The sequence below is a fragment of the Falco biarmicus genome, chromosome 4, assembly GCF_023638135.1.
Source record: "Falco biarmicus isolate bFalBia1 chromosome 4, bFalBia1.pri, whole genome shotgun sequence".
NCBI lineage: Eukaryota > Metazoa > Chordata > Aves > Falconiformes > Falconidae > Falco > Falco biarmicus.
In genome coordinates, this window is record NC_079291.1 from 87,472,654 (window position 1) to 87,485,551 (window position 12,898).

Genomic DNA, 12,898 nt, shown 5'->3' on the forward strand with positions numbered 1-12,898 from the left:
TTCCATCCCTGTTGTTATGAGCTTTTTACACCATTGGCCCAAATGCTTTTTTGTCTGCCTGTTGCCACAGTGTTTTCTGTCAGTTGTGTTTGTGTGGAGTTTGTTCTCATTCTTATCAAGAATCACTGCACCTCTCGGAGCATGGCCTCAAAGAACAGTTTATTTTCGTTATCATGAAATTTGTATCAGATACGAGTTCCTACTGACCCTGATAACTTGCAAGTATGAGTGCATATCTTTGGTTGTCTCTGTTGTTTGGTTTTTTTTACTCTGTGTTCTCCTTTTTGTCTTGCCTTTGCTGAAGTCTGTTTTTAAACAGCGTAATCTGAAAGTGCTGTTGCTGCTAAGCGTTCTGTTTTAGGATGTAAACCATTGTATTAAGTGAATTTCAGTTACGGGGGGGGGGGTGTCCGACTTTTGTCAAGTTACAGCTTTGTTGCTCATTTAAGTTGCTCTAAAATTGCTTGGCTATTGGAAGCTCTGGTCCAACCATGCTTTTCAAGTTCATGTTCCTTTACTTCGTGGGCCCTCTGCTTCAGCAGTACTATCCATACAGATGTACAGCCAACTGAGTTAGCTTGCTGCTCAGGCAGGGAAGTGCGTACGGAGCAGTTGTTTCTTGGCAGATGGGTGCAGTGATGCAGATACCTGCATGGCTGCCTGGGCACCCACGTTGATGCCAGTGGGCTTGCGTGGCTGGGGAGGAACCCCTTGCTGGGCTCCTGCTGAGTGTAGCCAAACTCTGTGCTGGGTCAGAGCTGATCGTGTGTGACAATGGGGAGCAGTGACATGCGAGAGCTCGGTCATACAAATTCACATAACGTCAGAATTTACGCTGGCTTTTGAATCAGGTTAATGTCCAAGTCTTCGTTGTGAGCTTTGGAAAAAAGATTTTACATGTAGCTTGACGCTGCATATGTTCTTAAAGTTTTGTCACTTGTGGTTTGCAGTGAAAGTACATAGTCCCTACAGAAATATTATCCAATTAGAAGTAAAATTCCCCAGTTCCTTTTCTATCACTGTGAAATAATTGTTCTAAAATGAATCTAAGTGTGTACAGATTGTATTTTGGGAGAGTTAATTACAAACTGTGTGGTTCAGGGATTTAGTGCAAGAAGAGGAAGAACAGTTGATGGAAGAAAGGAAAAAGAGAAAAGAAGACAAGAAGAAGAAGGAAGCTGCTCAAAAAAAGGTATGTCAAACATTAAAAAAATAAAAACTAGTGCTTGTGGGTTACTTTTGTTTCATCACAAGTAAATACTCGTTTAGCTGTTGTAGGTTTTCAGAAGCATTTTCTTTTTAATTTAATGTTCGAAGCTTTAAATGAACTGTCAGTTACTTAGTGGTAACTGACATATTGAACGTCTTAATTGGCTTTGTGTACAGTTTCTTCAGAGATTAAATACTCTTCTGAGATGACCGTTCTTTTTCCTCATTGTCAGTTGAAGCAGTTTTGAGTTTGAAAACTTCTTCAGTGTTAGTGCATTTATTAGTAGAATAAAATTACCAATTATTTTTAAGATGGTGGCTTTCAGCTGGGTCGCCACTTTAATATATATCTTCTTATCCTTCAGTAAGGAAACATGTCATAAGATAATTTGTATTAGGGAAGGTGGAGAAAACCAAAAATATTGACAGTAAAGGTGATTTGGGATGGAAACATCACAGAAATGCTTGTAAACGCTTCAGAATTCGTGTTTACTGTCAAGATATTAATCATGGACATTGTTTCTAAGTATTGACCCTAAGCTTGAGAGGAGCTTGTAAATCTCTTTTAAAAACATGTCCATTTCAGGTTTGTTTGCTAACTGGTGGTAGCAAAGTGAACCTAACTAATAGTTTTTCTTTGATTTTACTGACGAATGCTAGATATTTATTACATAGTCAAGTAATCAGTACTCAGCTCTCCCTGTTTGTTAGCCTAAATAAAGGCGTTTGTTTTGCACTTGTACAAGATGAGTTATGTCTGATCTTGCAACAAATCTAAGTGAAATAGTACTGGAGGGATACTCCAAGAAGAAGTATGTGCTCATATTTTAGAATGAGAGGTTCTTTTCAGCAGCTGACAGCAAAGCTGCATAATAATTTTTGGACCTCAATTGTAATTTATAGCTAATTTTCGTTACAGAATTATTTTTTTAATCAAAAGTTGTAACAGGAAAGGAACTGGTTTACTTGCAGAATTTGAATATTTTAAATAAGTGGTTTTTCATAGCTGACTTTCTCCTCAAAAATTCAGCGTTTTATGAGTTTGAAAGGCATGTTTGAGTGAGTGAAATATTAGGAGAAATGAAAGCATAAATAGTTTTCTGAAAGTGGAGAGAGCAGACCTTTGCCTAAAATGGGAAGTTTTGCTTACTCTTTTTCTCCTGCTGTGGAGTACCTGCTAGACTGCTCAGGAGCCATGTGTCTTTATTGACGTGCTGTATTCTCAGAGTAGCAAAACGTTGAGTGTGTGGCATTTATCAGGAGTTTAAGTAGGTTCTGTGCACAAAAGAGTAGGATGCCACAAGAATGCTCATGTGCATCTTGGGAGCAAGAGGCTACATTTTTAACTACTGGATGGTACAACTTAAATTTTTGTATGTGTCCTTGCTTTTTGTCAGCTTAGTAAGTTGAAAAAGAAGTTTTTTCTCTTAAATGGTCTTGATTTCTGTAAGAGAAGTGAGGCTGTGACACTGAAGAGTCATATTAATAAAGTTTCAGTCGTCAGCCCTAGCCAGGGCTAATGTCTGAATCTAGCCAAGCATCAAATCAGTGAATCAATAATTTTTTTTTGCATTCACACATTCTATTTCTTCTCTCTTCACAGTTTTAATTATAGACAATCATTGCTTAAGTATGATTGCAGATTTATTGCACGCTATGAATATATGTGGTATCATTATTAAAAAGGGTTGTGTACAGCTACCAAAGTGGCCACAGAAAATTAAATCTCATTTTGCTTTGGCACTAGTGCATTTTAAAGCGATGGTTAAGAAAACCCTAGTTTCATATAGGAAGAACTAGGATTTGTGCTGTTGAGAGGTCCTTTATGAAACCAGTTTCACTACGTTTTATAGTTAAAACCACACAATTAAGATGCACTTCCATACAAGAAATGTTTATCTCCCCATTTTTATCCTCTGATAAAATCTTATTCAAATAGATCTCTCATCTTGGCCATGTCACCAGTTGAATCTTGGAAATGAAGTACTTGCAGATTTTGCGTTTACTTTTTACTTCCTTTAAATTTCTAGGTCCCTCCCTCTTCCCCTACCATATTCTGCAATAAAAGTAGTGGTGGTTCTTTGCTTCCAGGCAGTTTTTAACTCACTTAAAACATGTTAATTTGCAAGTTTAATTCAGTCTGTTTCATGTAGTTATCTTTCAAATTAATTTTGTCTTCTATAACATTTAAACAGCTTTCTAAGCATAAGCAATAATAGGCATGGGTTGGTTAAAGAGACACTTCTGAAGTAGATAATTAAATAACTTTAAATCATTTTAAAAGAGGGAAGTCAAAAGCTAATGTTGCTTTATGAAGTGGCACGTGCACATGTGTTTGTTCTCTTATCTGCACAAATCACTGACACTTCTTTTTTCTTGTTCTAGGCCATTGAACAAAAAATCAAAGGTAAGTTACTTTAGAGTTACTTCTATTCAGTATATTAATTTCTGCATTTTTAACTATGTTAAATCAAACGGGTCACCTGAAAGCTCTTCTCAAAACTAAAAGATGGGATCCTTGAAACTTCAGTTGCACTTTTTCAAACAGTGACCACAAAAGACTAGAAGAGTAATGGCTAAGGCTTTGTTCCAGGGATTAGTCTTCTGTTCTTCCTATTTTCCCATTCTTAATTACTTACACAACACCAAGCACATACATAATACCTGGAGTTTTTCCCTTATTTGATTTTTTTTCCTTCCTCTTTTTTGCTTTGTTTGAAAAGTGCACAAACACTTTTAACACTTGAAGTTACAACCACGTGTAGATCCACATAATGGATCTGTTTGACATTTCATTTCCAAATACTCTTAAGTGTAACGGGCATTGGGAACGCTGGATAGACAAGTAATTGATGTGTCTGGTTTTAACTAACTGTTGCATGTGGAGGGTTCATCCTGACAAAATTATCAAGTTGACAGTATCTGAAAGCTGTAATTTCGATGTTCGGTGGCAGGCTGGGAACACTGCAGTTATTCTGAATGTTTGTGGGCTTTATACAGCTCTCTGTTCCAACTGGCTTTTATAAAGGGGGAAAAAGAGATTCTTTTCACTTTCTCTTTAATTCTAACTCATAACCTGTTAGTTGGGAAGTGGATAATAATTGCGTAAGTGATCGTGTGGAGTGCTTGCTGAATCCCTGTTTTCTGGGAACATTGGGTTTAATTTAATACTTACTTGAGCTGTGGTAGAAACAGGAGCTCGGAAGCCCTGCTTAGCAAAGATGCAATTACTGTTGGAAAAATCAAAAAGTGTTTGAAGTGCTGTTCTGACATGAAGGTAGTAAAATAGTAGAAGACATACTGCGCTTGAGAAGAGGCAAAGAAACCAATGAAAGTGTCCATTACTGAGGTGCACGTTTGAAGAAGCATCCTAGTTCGCATGAGGTTGAAATGGAGGAGGCTGGTTCTCCACATTAAAAAAAATAATGCACTGATTGTCCTGCCTGCAGTACCTGAGGACTGCAGTACCGATTACTAGGTATCGGAGGAAATGTTTATGTCTATTTTATTGAAGTGCAGTGTATACTTTAGTATGTGTCTTTAAATGAAGGGGGGGATGTGGAAGAGTAGGACCCATAGGTTTTCAGTGTGTGACGATGCTCTGCGGAGGGAGTGATGGCAGCCGGGATTCTGTGTGCTGCTTAGAGGACGCTGACGTTTTGGTTACGGAGAATTGATCCCTTGAGGCAGAGGGAGCTCCCAGAGCATGGTGGCTGCAGGAGCGTTAGTTCCCACAGCCGATGTCGGTAATGGGAGCTCATGTCCTGTGCGTGCAGCCGTCCTGGGGGCTTCGTTGGGCTGCGTGCAGGTCCTGGCCCTTCCAGCCTGGCTCTGGTCACTGCAGTCAGGTGGGAATCCTATGTTTGTCTTTAGGCCCAGGACTCAATAAAATTTCTGGAAGAGTATTATAATCAACAAACACTCGATTTGTGTTTTTAAAGCACCCTTTTTAAAGCAGTGCGTTGAATTGCATTTGAGTACAGGCTAAGCATTTGTTTTCTTCTGTATATTCCTGCCATAAGTCTTTGAAGTTAATACACCAGATTTAAAGAATTGTGAAAGTGTTAGGTTTGTTCTGAAGTAATTAAATATATCTGAAAAGACAGTGAAGGAGGAAAATGGTAAAATACTTTGCTGTAAATAATAACATCCATTTTGAATGAACATTTGACCTCTGTACTTATGTTCGCTGGCATCCATGGCTGCAGAAGCAGATGGCTAAAAATAGCATGAAGACAGGAGGGCAGTGATTCTGCTCAGTAGGCCACCTGATGGCAATCTTCAAATTGAAAGAAAATACCTTTCTTTTGAAGGACAAAATAAGTCTTGGCTTTTTTTTTTTTTTTTTTCCTCTCCTCTCTTTCTCCTTGGAAGCCTAGTGTTTACTGATGGAAGTATTAAGTTCCAACTTTAATGTTACATTATTATTAAAAGGGTATTTCAGGAAGTTTAGCAGGAATTTAGAGTTGTCAAAGAAACTCAAGCTGGCAGCCCTGATGAAGAACAGACATTATGAGATTCAGATACACAACTTTGCAACAGTTTCTATAGGAACAAAATTTGTTGCTTATGTTGCACATGGCTCTTTCATTGTTTCAACAGTTTTGCCTACTTGTATTCAGGATGCAAATTAATGTTTCATTAGTTTCCAAGTTTCCATCACGTTAATGTCTTAAATAATTTATTCTGTGCATGAGCTGAAGATAAAATACAAGAGTATAGGATCGCTAAATAATTCAGAATTATGTTCCTTCTTTCAGAAAAGTACCTGGTTAAGCGGTGGGGGTGGGTAGGGAGATTTTTTCTTGGTTTCAAGCGTGGTTTGGATGGCTCAAAAATATTGTTTTAGCTAAGGTAGAAACTGCTGTTGTACCAGCTGAAGTAGCTACCAGCGTTCATGTAAAATTATAAGACTACTACTTTCTGAGGAAGTTAATAGTGCTCATTTTTTTTCTTCTGTTCAGGATTGGGAATGGAGGTAACGAAGGTGATGCTAATATAAACGTTTCTGGTACAAGTAGCATTTTAATATTGTAGTATTGTCATTCAAAATGCACGTATGCTGTTCTTGTGGATTTCAAATACTGTAACCTGTCTAGCTTTATACATCTGTTTTTATTAAAAGAGCGAAGAGGCAGTTCCTAGGAGTTAGAGGTGAATGTATTATTTAGCTGTTAAGTGGAAGATTTCTCCATTTGTGTGGCAGCTGGCATAAATTCGTACATCGACAAGTGCCCTCTAAGTGCTCTCGTACCGGGTATTTTAGGAAAAAATAAGTATCATTTGGAAGCCCTTATTTGTTGAGAATACTGTAGGATTGTGGGTTGTTGTGGTATTCCTTCTAGCTTAACAAAATACCTGTTTTTGCTGTGTTTAATGTCAGTGCTATTAAAGAGAAATCAATCCATTTACCCTGAATTTTTCCTAAAACAGGACTCTGCAAACCACACTATGGCTGCAAGTAGCTAATGATAAGCCAGGCACTAAAGTAAATGCTATTTAAGGGGAACATTTTGAGTTGTGTTGTATATGCTCACTTCACTAATCATGGTGTGTTTCTTGAGAATGAGATTTTATTATGAGCTGAAATACCTTTTTGCACACACTTTAATGTATACACATAATACCCTAGTGAAGTAATTTGTAGAAACTGAACAGTAATGTTGATGCTAGTGTTATGGTTAGTTATGCTGAATGCTTTTGCGTTTTGCAAAACAGTACAAGCTTGAGCTGAAAACATCTGCCAATCTTCAGTTCTGAATTCCTCTGCTTTGTAGAAGGCAGAGGCATAAAGTACTACTTTTATTGCAGAACAGAATCAACTTTGAATCAACCACTGAAACGGAAAGTGCTTTTAAAAATAGCTGGGTGTGGAATTGAAATCTCTGACTCATATTTCCCACCTTGGAAACTTCTTATTCATTTTCTTCTCTGTGAAGCAAAATTGCCTGAATACACTAACTCTTCTGTTTTTTGTCGGGTATTTTTTTTTTTCACTTGCCTAACTGTGCTTTTCCTGATTGGAAAAACTGTTATGTTAGCTTTTAAATCTTGAAAGCAAATAGCAAAAATGAACAGAGTAAGAAATGCTTGCTGTTAAAATTACCCGTAGGAATGGCATACAACTTACCTTTGTGCGGATCTTCAGGGGTTAATGAATTGGCAAACAGTTAGATATTTTCCAGATCAGCTAGCTGAGCTTACAGCTGCGGCCATTTTTCCACAACGAAAATTCTAGCACTACATCTTACGTGTGTCAGCTTGAAAGCCAGACTTCCTCTGTTTGCCCTTCAGCATTCCAGCACTGACAACTCTTTGGGGCATGACATGCAGGGAGAGCGTTACAATACATTTTTAAGAGGTCAGCTTCAGCAGCAGCAAGAAGAAACATTTAAATGACAGCTTGGTGCTGTTCTTTGTGTGGTTTAGTAGACGATTTGATCTTTGTACGCTGATTTTGTGTGCGAGTGAGAAACTGTTTTCCATCTGCATTAAAGTTATTCGAACAGCTGCCATTTTTTTTATTGGAGGGGGAGTTTAAGTCACTGGGCCCCTACTCCAGGAGGAGTTGGCAGGCAGCACTCCTGGAGCAGTAAAATGACACCATGCTTCTCCTCCATTTTCTAATGAAATCTGCAGAGTGGGAAAGCAACACAAGTTGGAAGCGTCTTTCTTTGGAATCTCTCTGTAAACTGTAACTTCACCATCCCCTGCTTTGTGGGTTTTCAGCAGGTTTGTTCTTTATGAAAATCTGTCATTTTTAATACTCGTTTCTGTAAACTTGCTATTACTAGTCAAGCAAATTAACTGTGATAGACTGTAAGTCTGTTAATGTTATCTTTCTGCCTTAATATGATTCAAAATAAAATACTGGTGTGCAGAACAAACTTTTATTAAACAAGCAACTTGCTTATAACAAATTAGAATGTTAAGATAATGATTAAGAGGGGTTGGAATTTATTGTAGCCATATTGGAATATTAATGTATTATTTAGTCTCCTGAGAAGTTGTGGACCAGAAAATGCTGCACAGAATAAATTGCATAGCTTAAAACTTACTTTGTGGTACTTAAGGGAATGAATGCAAGGGAATTCTGTGGCACTTTGGATTAATTTCGGTTCAAAATTAATGTACAAATGTAAACTCTGCATGTTCTTTAGTATAGCTGTCTTATCTGTTAGATTTCTATTTCGTTTGCTGATCGTAGTAGAAGGAGTCACCACATTTGCTAAAGAAATGAATGCACAGAATATATGAGAAATAAAATTTTCTTAAACTGTTTTTGAAGTCCTGTTCATGTCGTAGCATAGGGGCTTGGCAGAAAGTAGCTTGTTTATTAGTTGCACTCTTATAGTCAAATGTGATTCGATTACCAGCAAGTCCACTGGATTCTGTTACAATATGCACTTTGTCTTAAAAGTAGCTTTAATTAGGAAAGTAAAGTATTAATGTTGCTGCGTTGCAGTGCTGCCCTAAGCGTGCAACTTGCAACTCTGTTGAATGTCTCGTGGAATGTCACACAGAAATGATTTTACTTTATGCAGGAGGAGCAATTGTATGCAAATGGAAGTAGTAGTGTAGGAAAACTGAATCTCATTGATCATGTTATGGGGTGTTCTGTGAGAAACCTCTTCAAGTGAGGTGTACTTTCCATTTAAGCTAGCAGTAATAAAAAAAAATACTTTAAAAAAAAAAAAAAAAAAGCTTAAAAACTGGGCAGAAGACCGAAGGGTATATATGTCCCTAAGTGGTGGTGTTACTGTGTAACTACTTTGTTGGCTTGATAATGATGTGCTGGCTGCAAAAGGTGGTTGTGTCCTGAATATCACTGTCAGCACGCCTCAGGTGTAGGCTGGACTGTGCTTTAAACTGTAGAGAGTAATTAGTGTGAATCATTGCGGGCGATACATTGATAGATGAAAAAGTTAAGATTTGGGCAGTAGTTACACAGATTGTGATATGTGAAGAAATTATTTTTTTTGTTGTTTCAAACCTTGTTGCAGTACCTAGACCACAGAAGTAGGCTAAGTGTTTATTCATTAAATTGTCGACAAATTCATAGGTCTTTGCTAAAATAGCTACCCAACCCCTGCCGCTACCCCCCCCACCCCGCTTAGTCACTTTCAATTACTTCAATTATTTTTAAACCAGGAAATTGTAAAAGGAATAAATGGAAGTAATTTGTTTAAGACTATTTGTGAAATTCAGTTTTGATTATAACTTGTCATGTTACGTGCATCAAAACATTGTACAAGGAATCAGAGTTACCTGCTTTTTTAATACAGGTAACAAATTGTTGGAATCTGATATGGTGTTGGTGATTTTTTTTTTTATCAACTTGCCAAATTATAGCTTTTGAATACCTTCTATTACCTGTACATTGAATTGACTTATGCCTTGGCCATTCCTCTCCTTAATTCTGTCCTTCTCCAGTCAGCTGTGAAATAGAGAGCGCTGGGTCACTGCTGTGGCGGAGCAGGGGAGGTGGTGGGGCTGTGGAGTGAGCGTGCTGGTGAGCAGCCGAAGCTGGGTGCTCCTCCGCTCCCCTTGGGACTTCCATCAAAGGCCAGTGGCTGGCCACCTGTGAAACGAGGAGGTCACTCACATCTTTCTTTTCTGCTTTGCTTAAGTAGCCAATGCAATATTCCATTAAAACACACCTCAATGCTGATTTGTAGGTTACATTTTATTCTAAAGGCTTTCATGTTTGTATTTTTCAAAATATGTAACTGTATTATAGAAGAAATAAAAAGAAATTATAGTCATAAGTAACATTGACAATATTCAAACTGATTCTTTAAATAAAAGGTTAAGTTTGTTTTCATTTATTTTTTTATGTTGCGTTCACATGAATCTGTTTCTGAAAGTGAATGATAAAATAGTCTTTAAACAAATATTAAAAATTTAAAAAGCCCCAGAAGACGACATTTTCAGTCATGTAGCAACAACATTCCTGCTGCTGACATGCCAGGAAGTTGCTAAATGGAACACAGCAGGGAAATGGTTTGAGATGCTGCTCTTATGCCTCAACCTCATGTATGTTTAGGTGCTTCCAATGTGCAAAACTATTCTTGAAAGTAAATACAGCCTTACAGTAATGGAAACCTGATTTGTAATGGGGTGCCACCTCACTCAGCAGTGCAGAGCGGGAGCCCTTGCTGGTCCCAAGCAGTAGTGCCTGCCTCAGTTTCCCTCTGTCCTAGTGCGCACGGTCAGGCCTCTTCCATAGGCTGCCACCACCTTAGAGATGCTGTTGGAGCAGTTTGATGGAGCTGTGTCCTGAGCTCTTCTCTTGTAGGATCTCCATGAAAAAACTGTGAGGATGGCTTAAACCTGGATCACCTTTCCCCTCCGTTGGCTGCACAGCCCCAGAAGGGGTTGTGTTGCTGGGGAAGGAGTGACCTGTAGCTAGTAGGAACCTCTTGAAATGTTTGTCACTGGAGAAGTTGCATTACCAAGCTGTGCCATTGCTGTTAGCCAGGGGAATGCCACATGAGTTACGTTATTTTCCTTCAGAACTTCTAAAATTGACAGTTTCATTTTGTGAAGTGTGAAGAGTGGAAATGGTGAATTGGTCGCTTAGGTAGGTCAGTGCTGAGGAAGGTTGTGATCAAGTCTTGAGCTATCTTGGAAAGTCCCAGAGTAAATGTAAACAGACTTTATGGATGTCGGATATCCAAGAAATTTGAAAAGTATATTAACATGTCAATAACATAAGGGATTGGAAGTACAGCTTACCTGTTGCAGTGGTTGGGTTGAATGGCAGTAGCACCAGGAGGCACATCCAGTAGCTTGCGGTATTCGTTCCCATCTGTTGATCCTGGCATGCTGATCAGTTCCCTACACCTGCGCACCCCTGTACTTAGCATCTTTGCTTTTGTACTCGTTGTGGTGGAGGTGTTGAGTTGAGGATGTGGTTTTCCCTTTATTCAGCATCTGAGTTTGGTGTGTTCACTCCCAGGCCACCTCTGCAAATTACCTGACCTTCATCTTGCCTTGAAGTGGCCGTGCTGTCAAGACTGAAAGATAATTTGGAGTTACAGTTGCACATTTGGCATTTTATCAATGCCAGCATGGTCCTGCTGAGCTGTGTATGGGGGCTACCTGTGCTATTAGCTTTTCCCAAGACTCACTTAAGGGTATTAATAGATTTGTCTTTGGATGTTAGGGTTGATAAAGCAGGCAAGTCTTAACAACGCATTCTGTATGTCCTGTTCACCTCTTGTTCATTTTGGGCAAGACCATAACATTTTTCTAATATTTTTTTTATATGTTATGCTTATGTTTCCCATTGGAGTAGTATTTTTTTTTTACTTAAATATTTTTTTTAAATTATGTTTAGATGCTGAAATAAATAGGTATAGTGCTGATTTGTCAGAAAAAGCTATAGAAAGCTTGTTAGTAGTAGCATACTTTAACTGAGATAACTTTGTTAGGAGTGATAGCAAGGCATATTTCTGCTTCCAGGTCTATACTATTAAAGTTGTGTGCTTATGGGGTAATAGAGCTTCTAACGGGGAATGATTTACAACCTGAATTGGAAAAAATGCTGCCATTTCATAATACGTAAACACATCTAAGAATACTGACTTAGTCTACAATTTTTTAAGTTGCTGTTCTTATGAATAACTTTGTCCAACTTTCTTTTTTTTGGGGGTGGGGGCAGTGCCAGAACAAACAAAGACAAGTGTAAGCCAGCCTCAGCCTGTCACCTCTAACGGCACTTCCACAGTAACCAGCACTAATAATAATGCCAAGCGGGCCACAGCCAACAGTCAGCAGCAGCAGACCTTGCCTCGATACCCTCCTCGTGAAGTACCACCGCGATTTCGACACCAGGAACAGAAACAGCTTCTGAAACGAGGTCAGCAGTTACCAGTTATAGCTGCAAACCTGGGATCTACTCCTAAAGTATTAAACGGCCAGTCAGGAGGCAGCACTGTCACAAATAAACAGCCAGTGACCAACGGAGAAGTGCCGAACAGCAGCAAAAAACAGCCAGGTGAGGGGGCAGTACCTTGTTTTTCTTTAATTAAAGTCAAATAGTTTAAGTTCCATTATCAGTGAAATATTTGAGCTAATATTATTTCAACTTTAAATGTAAGCTGTAGCATGATGAGATATTTTCCTATGTCACACCTTAATATTAAACGTTGCAGGATGGTTTTGACCATCTTTGTGCAAGTTTCATACTGAAACTTACGATGCCTTAGTTGCTGGTTGTTGCCAGTGGTGTACAATAGACATGCCTAGTTTTGAACAGATGTTGAAGCCAATATGACCACTGCTATGTTCTGAATTTCCTAATTTCCTGTCTTTATCCTAATAATTGATCTAAACTTGGTCATGGTACAAAGCATCTTTTTGCATCCAGCCTTGATACACAGGTCTCACAAGGAAGAGCCTTTCAAACTTTTTTCTCAGAGCATTCTGAACAGCATCTCAAGACTCTTTTTATTTTCTCTTTTTTTTTTTTTTTTTTTTTTTTTTCTCTCTCCATATCCAGAGTTACAGCTAGGGTACAAACTTGTTTAGAATTACCAGAACTGATTTTTGTTGTTAGGCTAGAGGTTTTTTCTTTGTTTCATCTGCCTGAAGCTTTGGTGTCCTACAAAATGGATCAGTCTTTACCTTTATTACTATTTAAGTATAATTATCCTTTGTTATTTTGGCTTGGCATGCATTCTTT

General features: G+C 38.4%; 1 protein-coding gene across 8 annotated transcripts in view; it reads left to right on the forward strand.

Annotated features, from left to right (window-relative positions):
• TNRC6A (trinucleotide repeat containing adaptor 6A) overlaps positions 1-12,898 on the forward strand; it is a 52,690-nt gene that overhangs the window by 12,394 nt on the left and 27,398 nt on the right. For all 8 annotated transcript variants that reach the window (XM_056333901.1, XM_056333902.1, XM_056333905.1 and 5 more), the window contains 3 exons: positions 1,102-1,192; positions 3,595-3,616; positions 11,876-12,211. In XM_056333901.1, the coding sequence (XP_056189876.1) occupies positions 1,102-1,192; positions 3,595-3,616; positions 11,876-12,211 (449 nt within the window). The remainder of the gene's footprint in view (positions 1-1,101; positions 1,193-3,594; positions 3,617-11,875; positions 12,212-12,898) is intronic.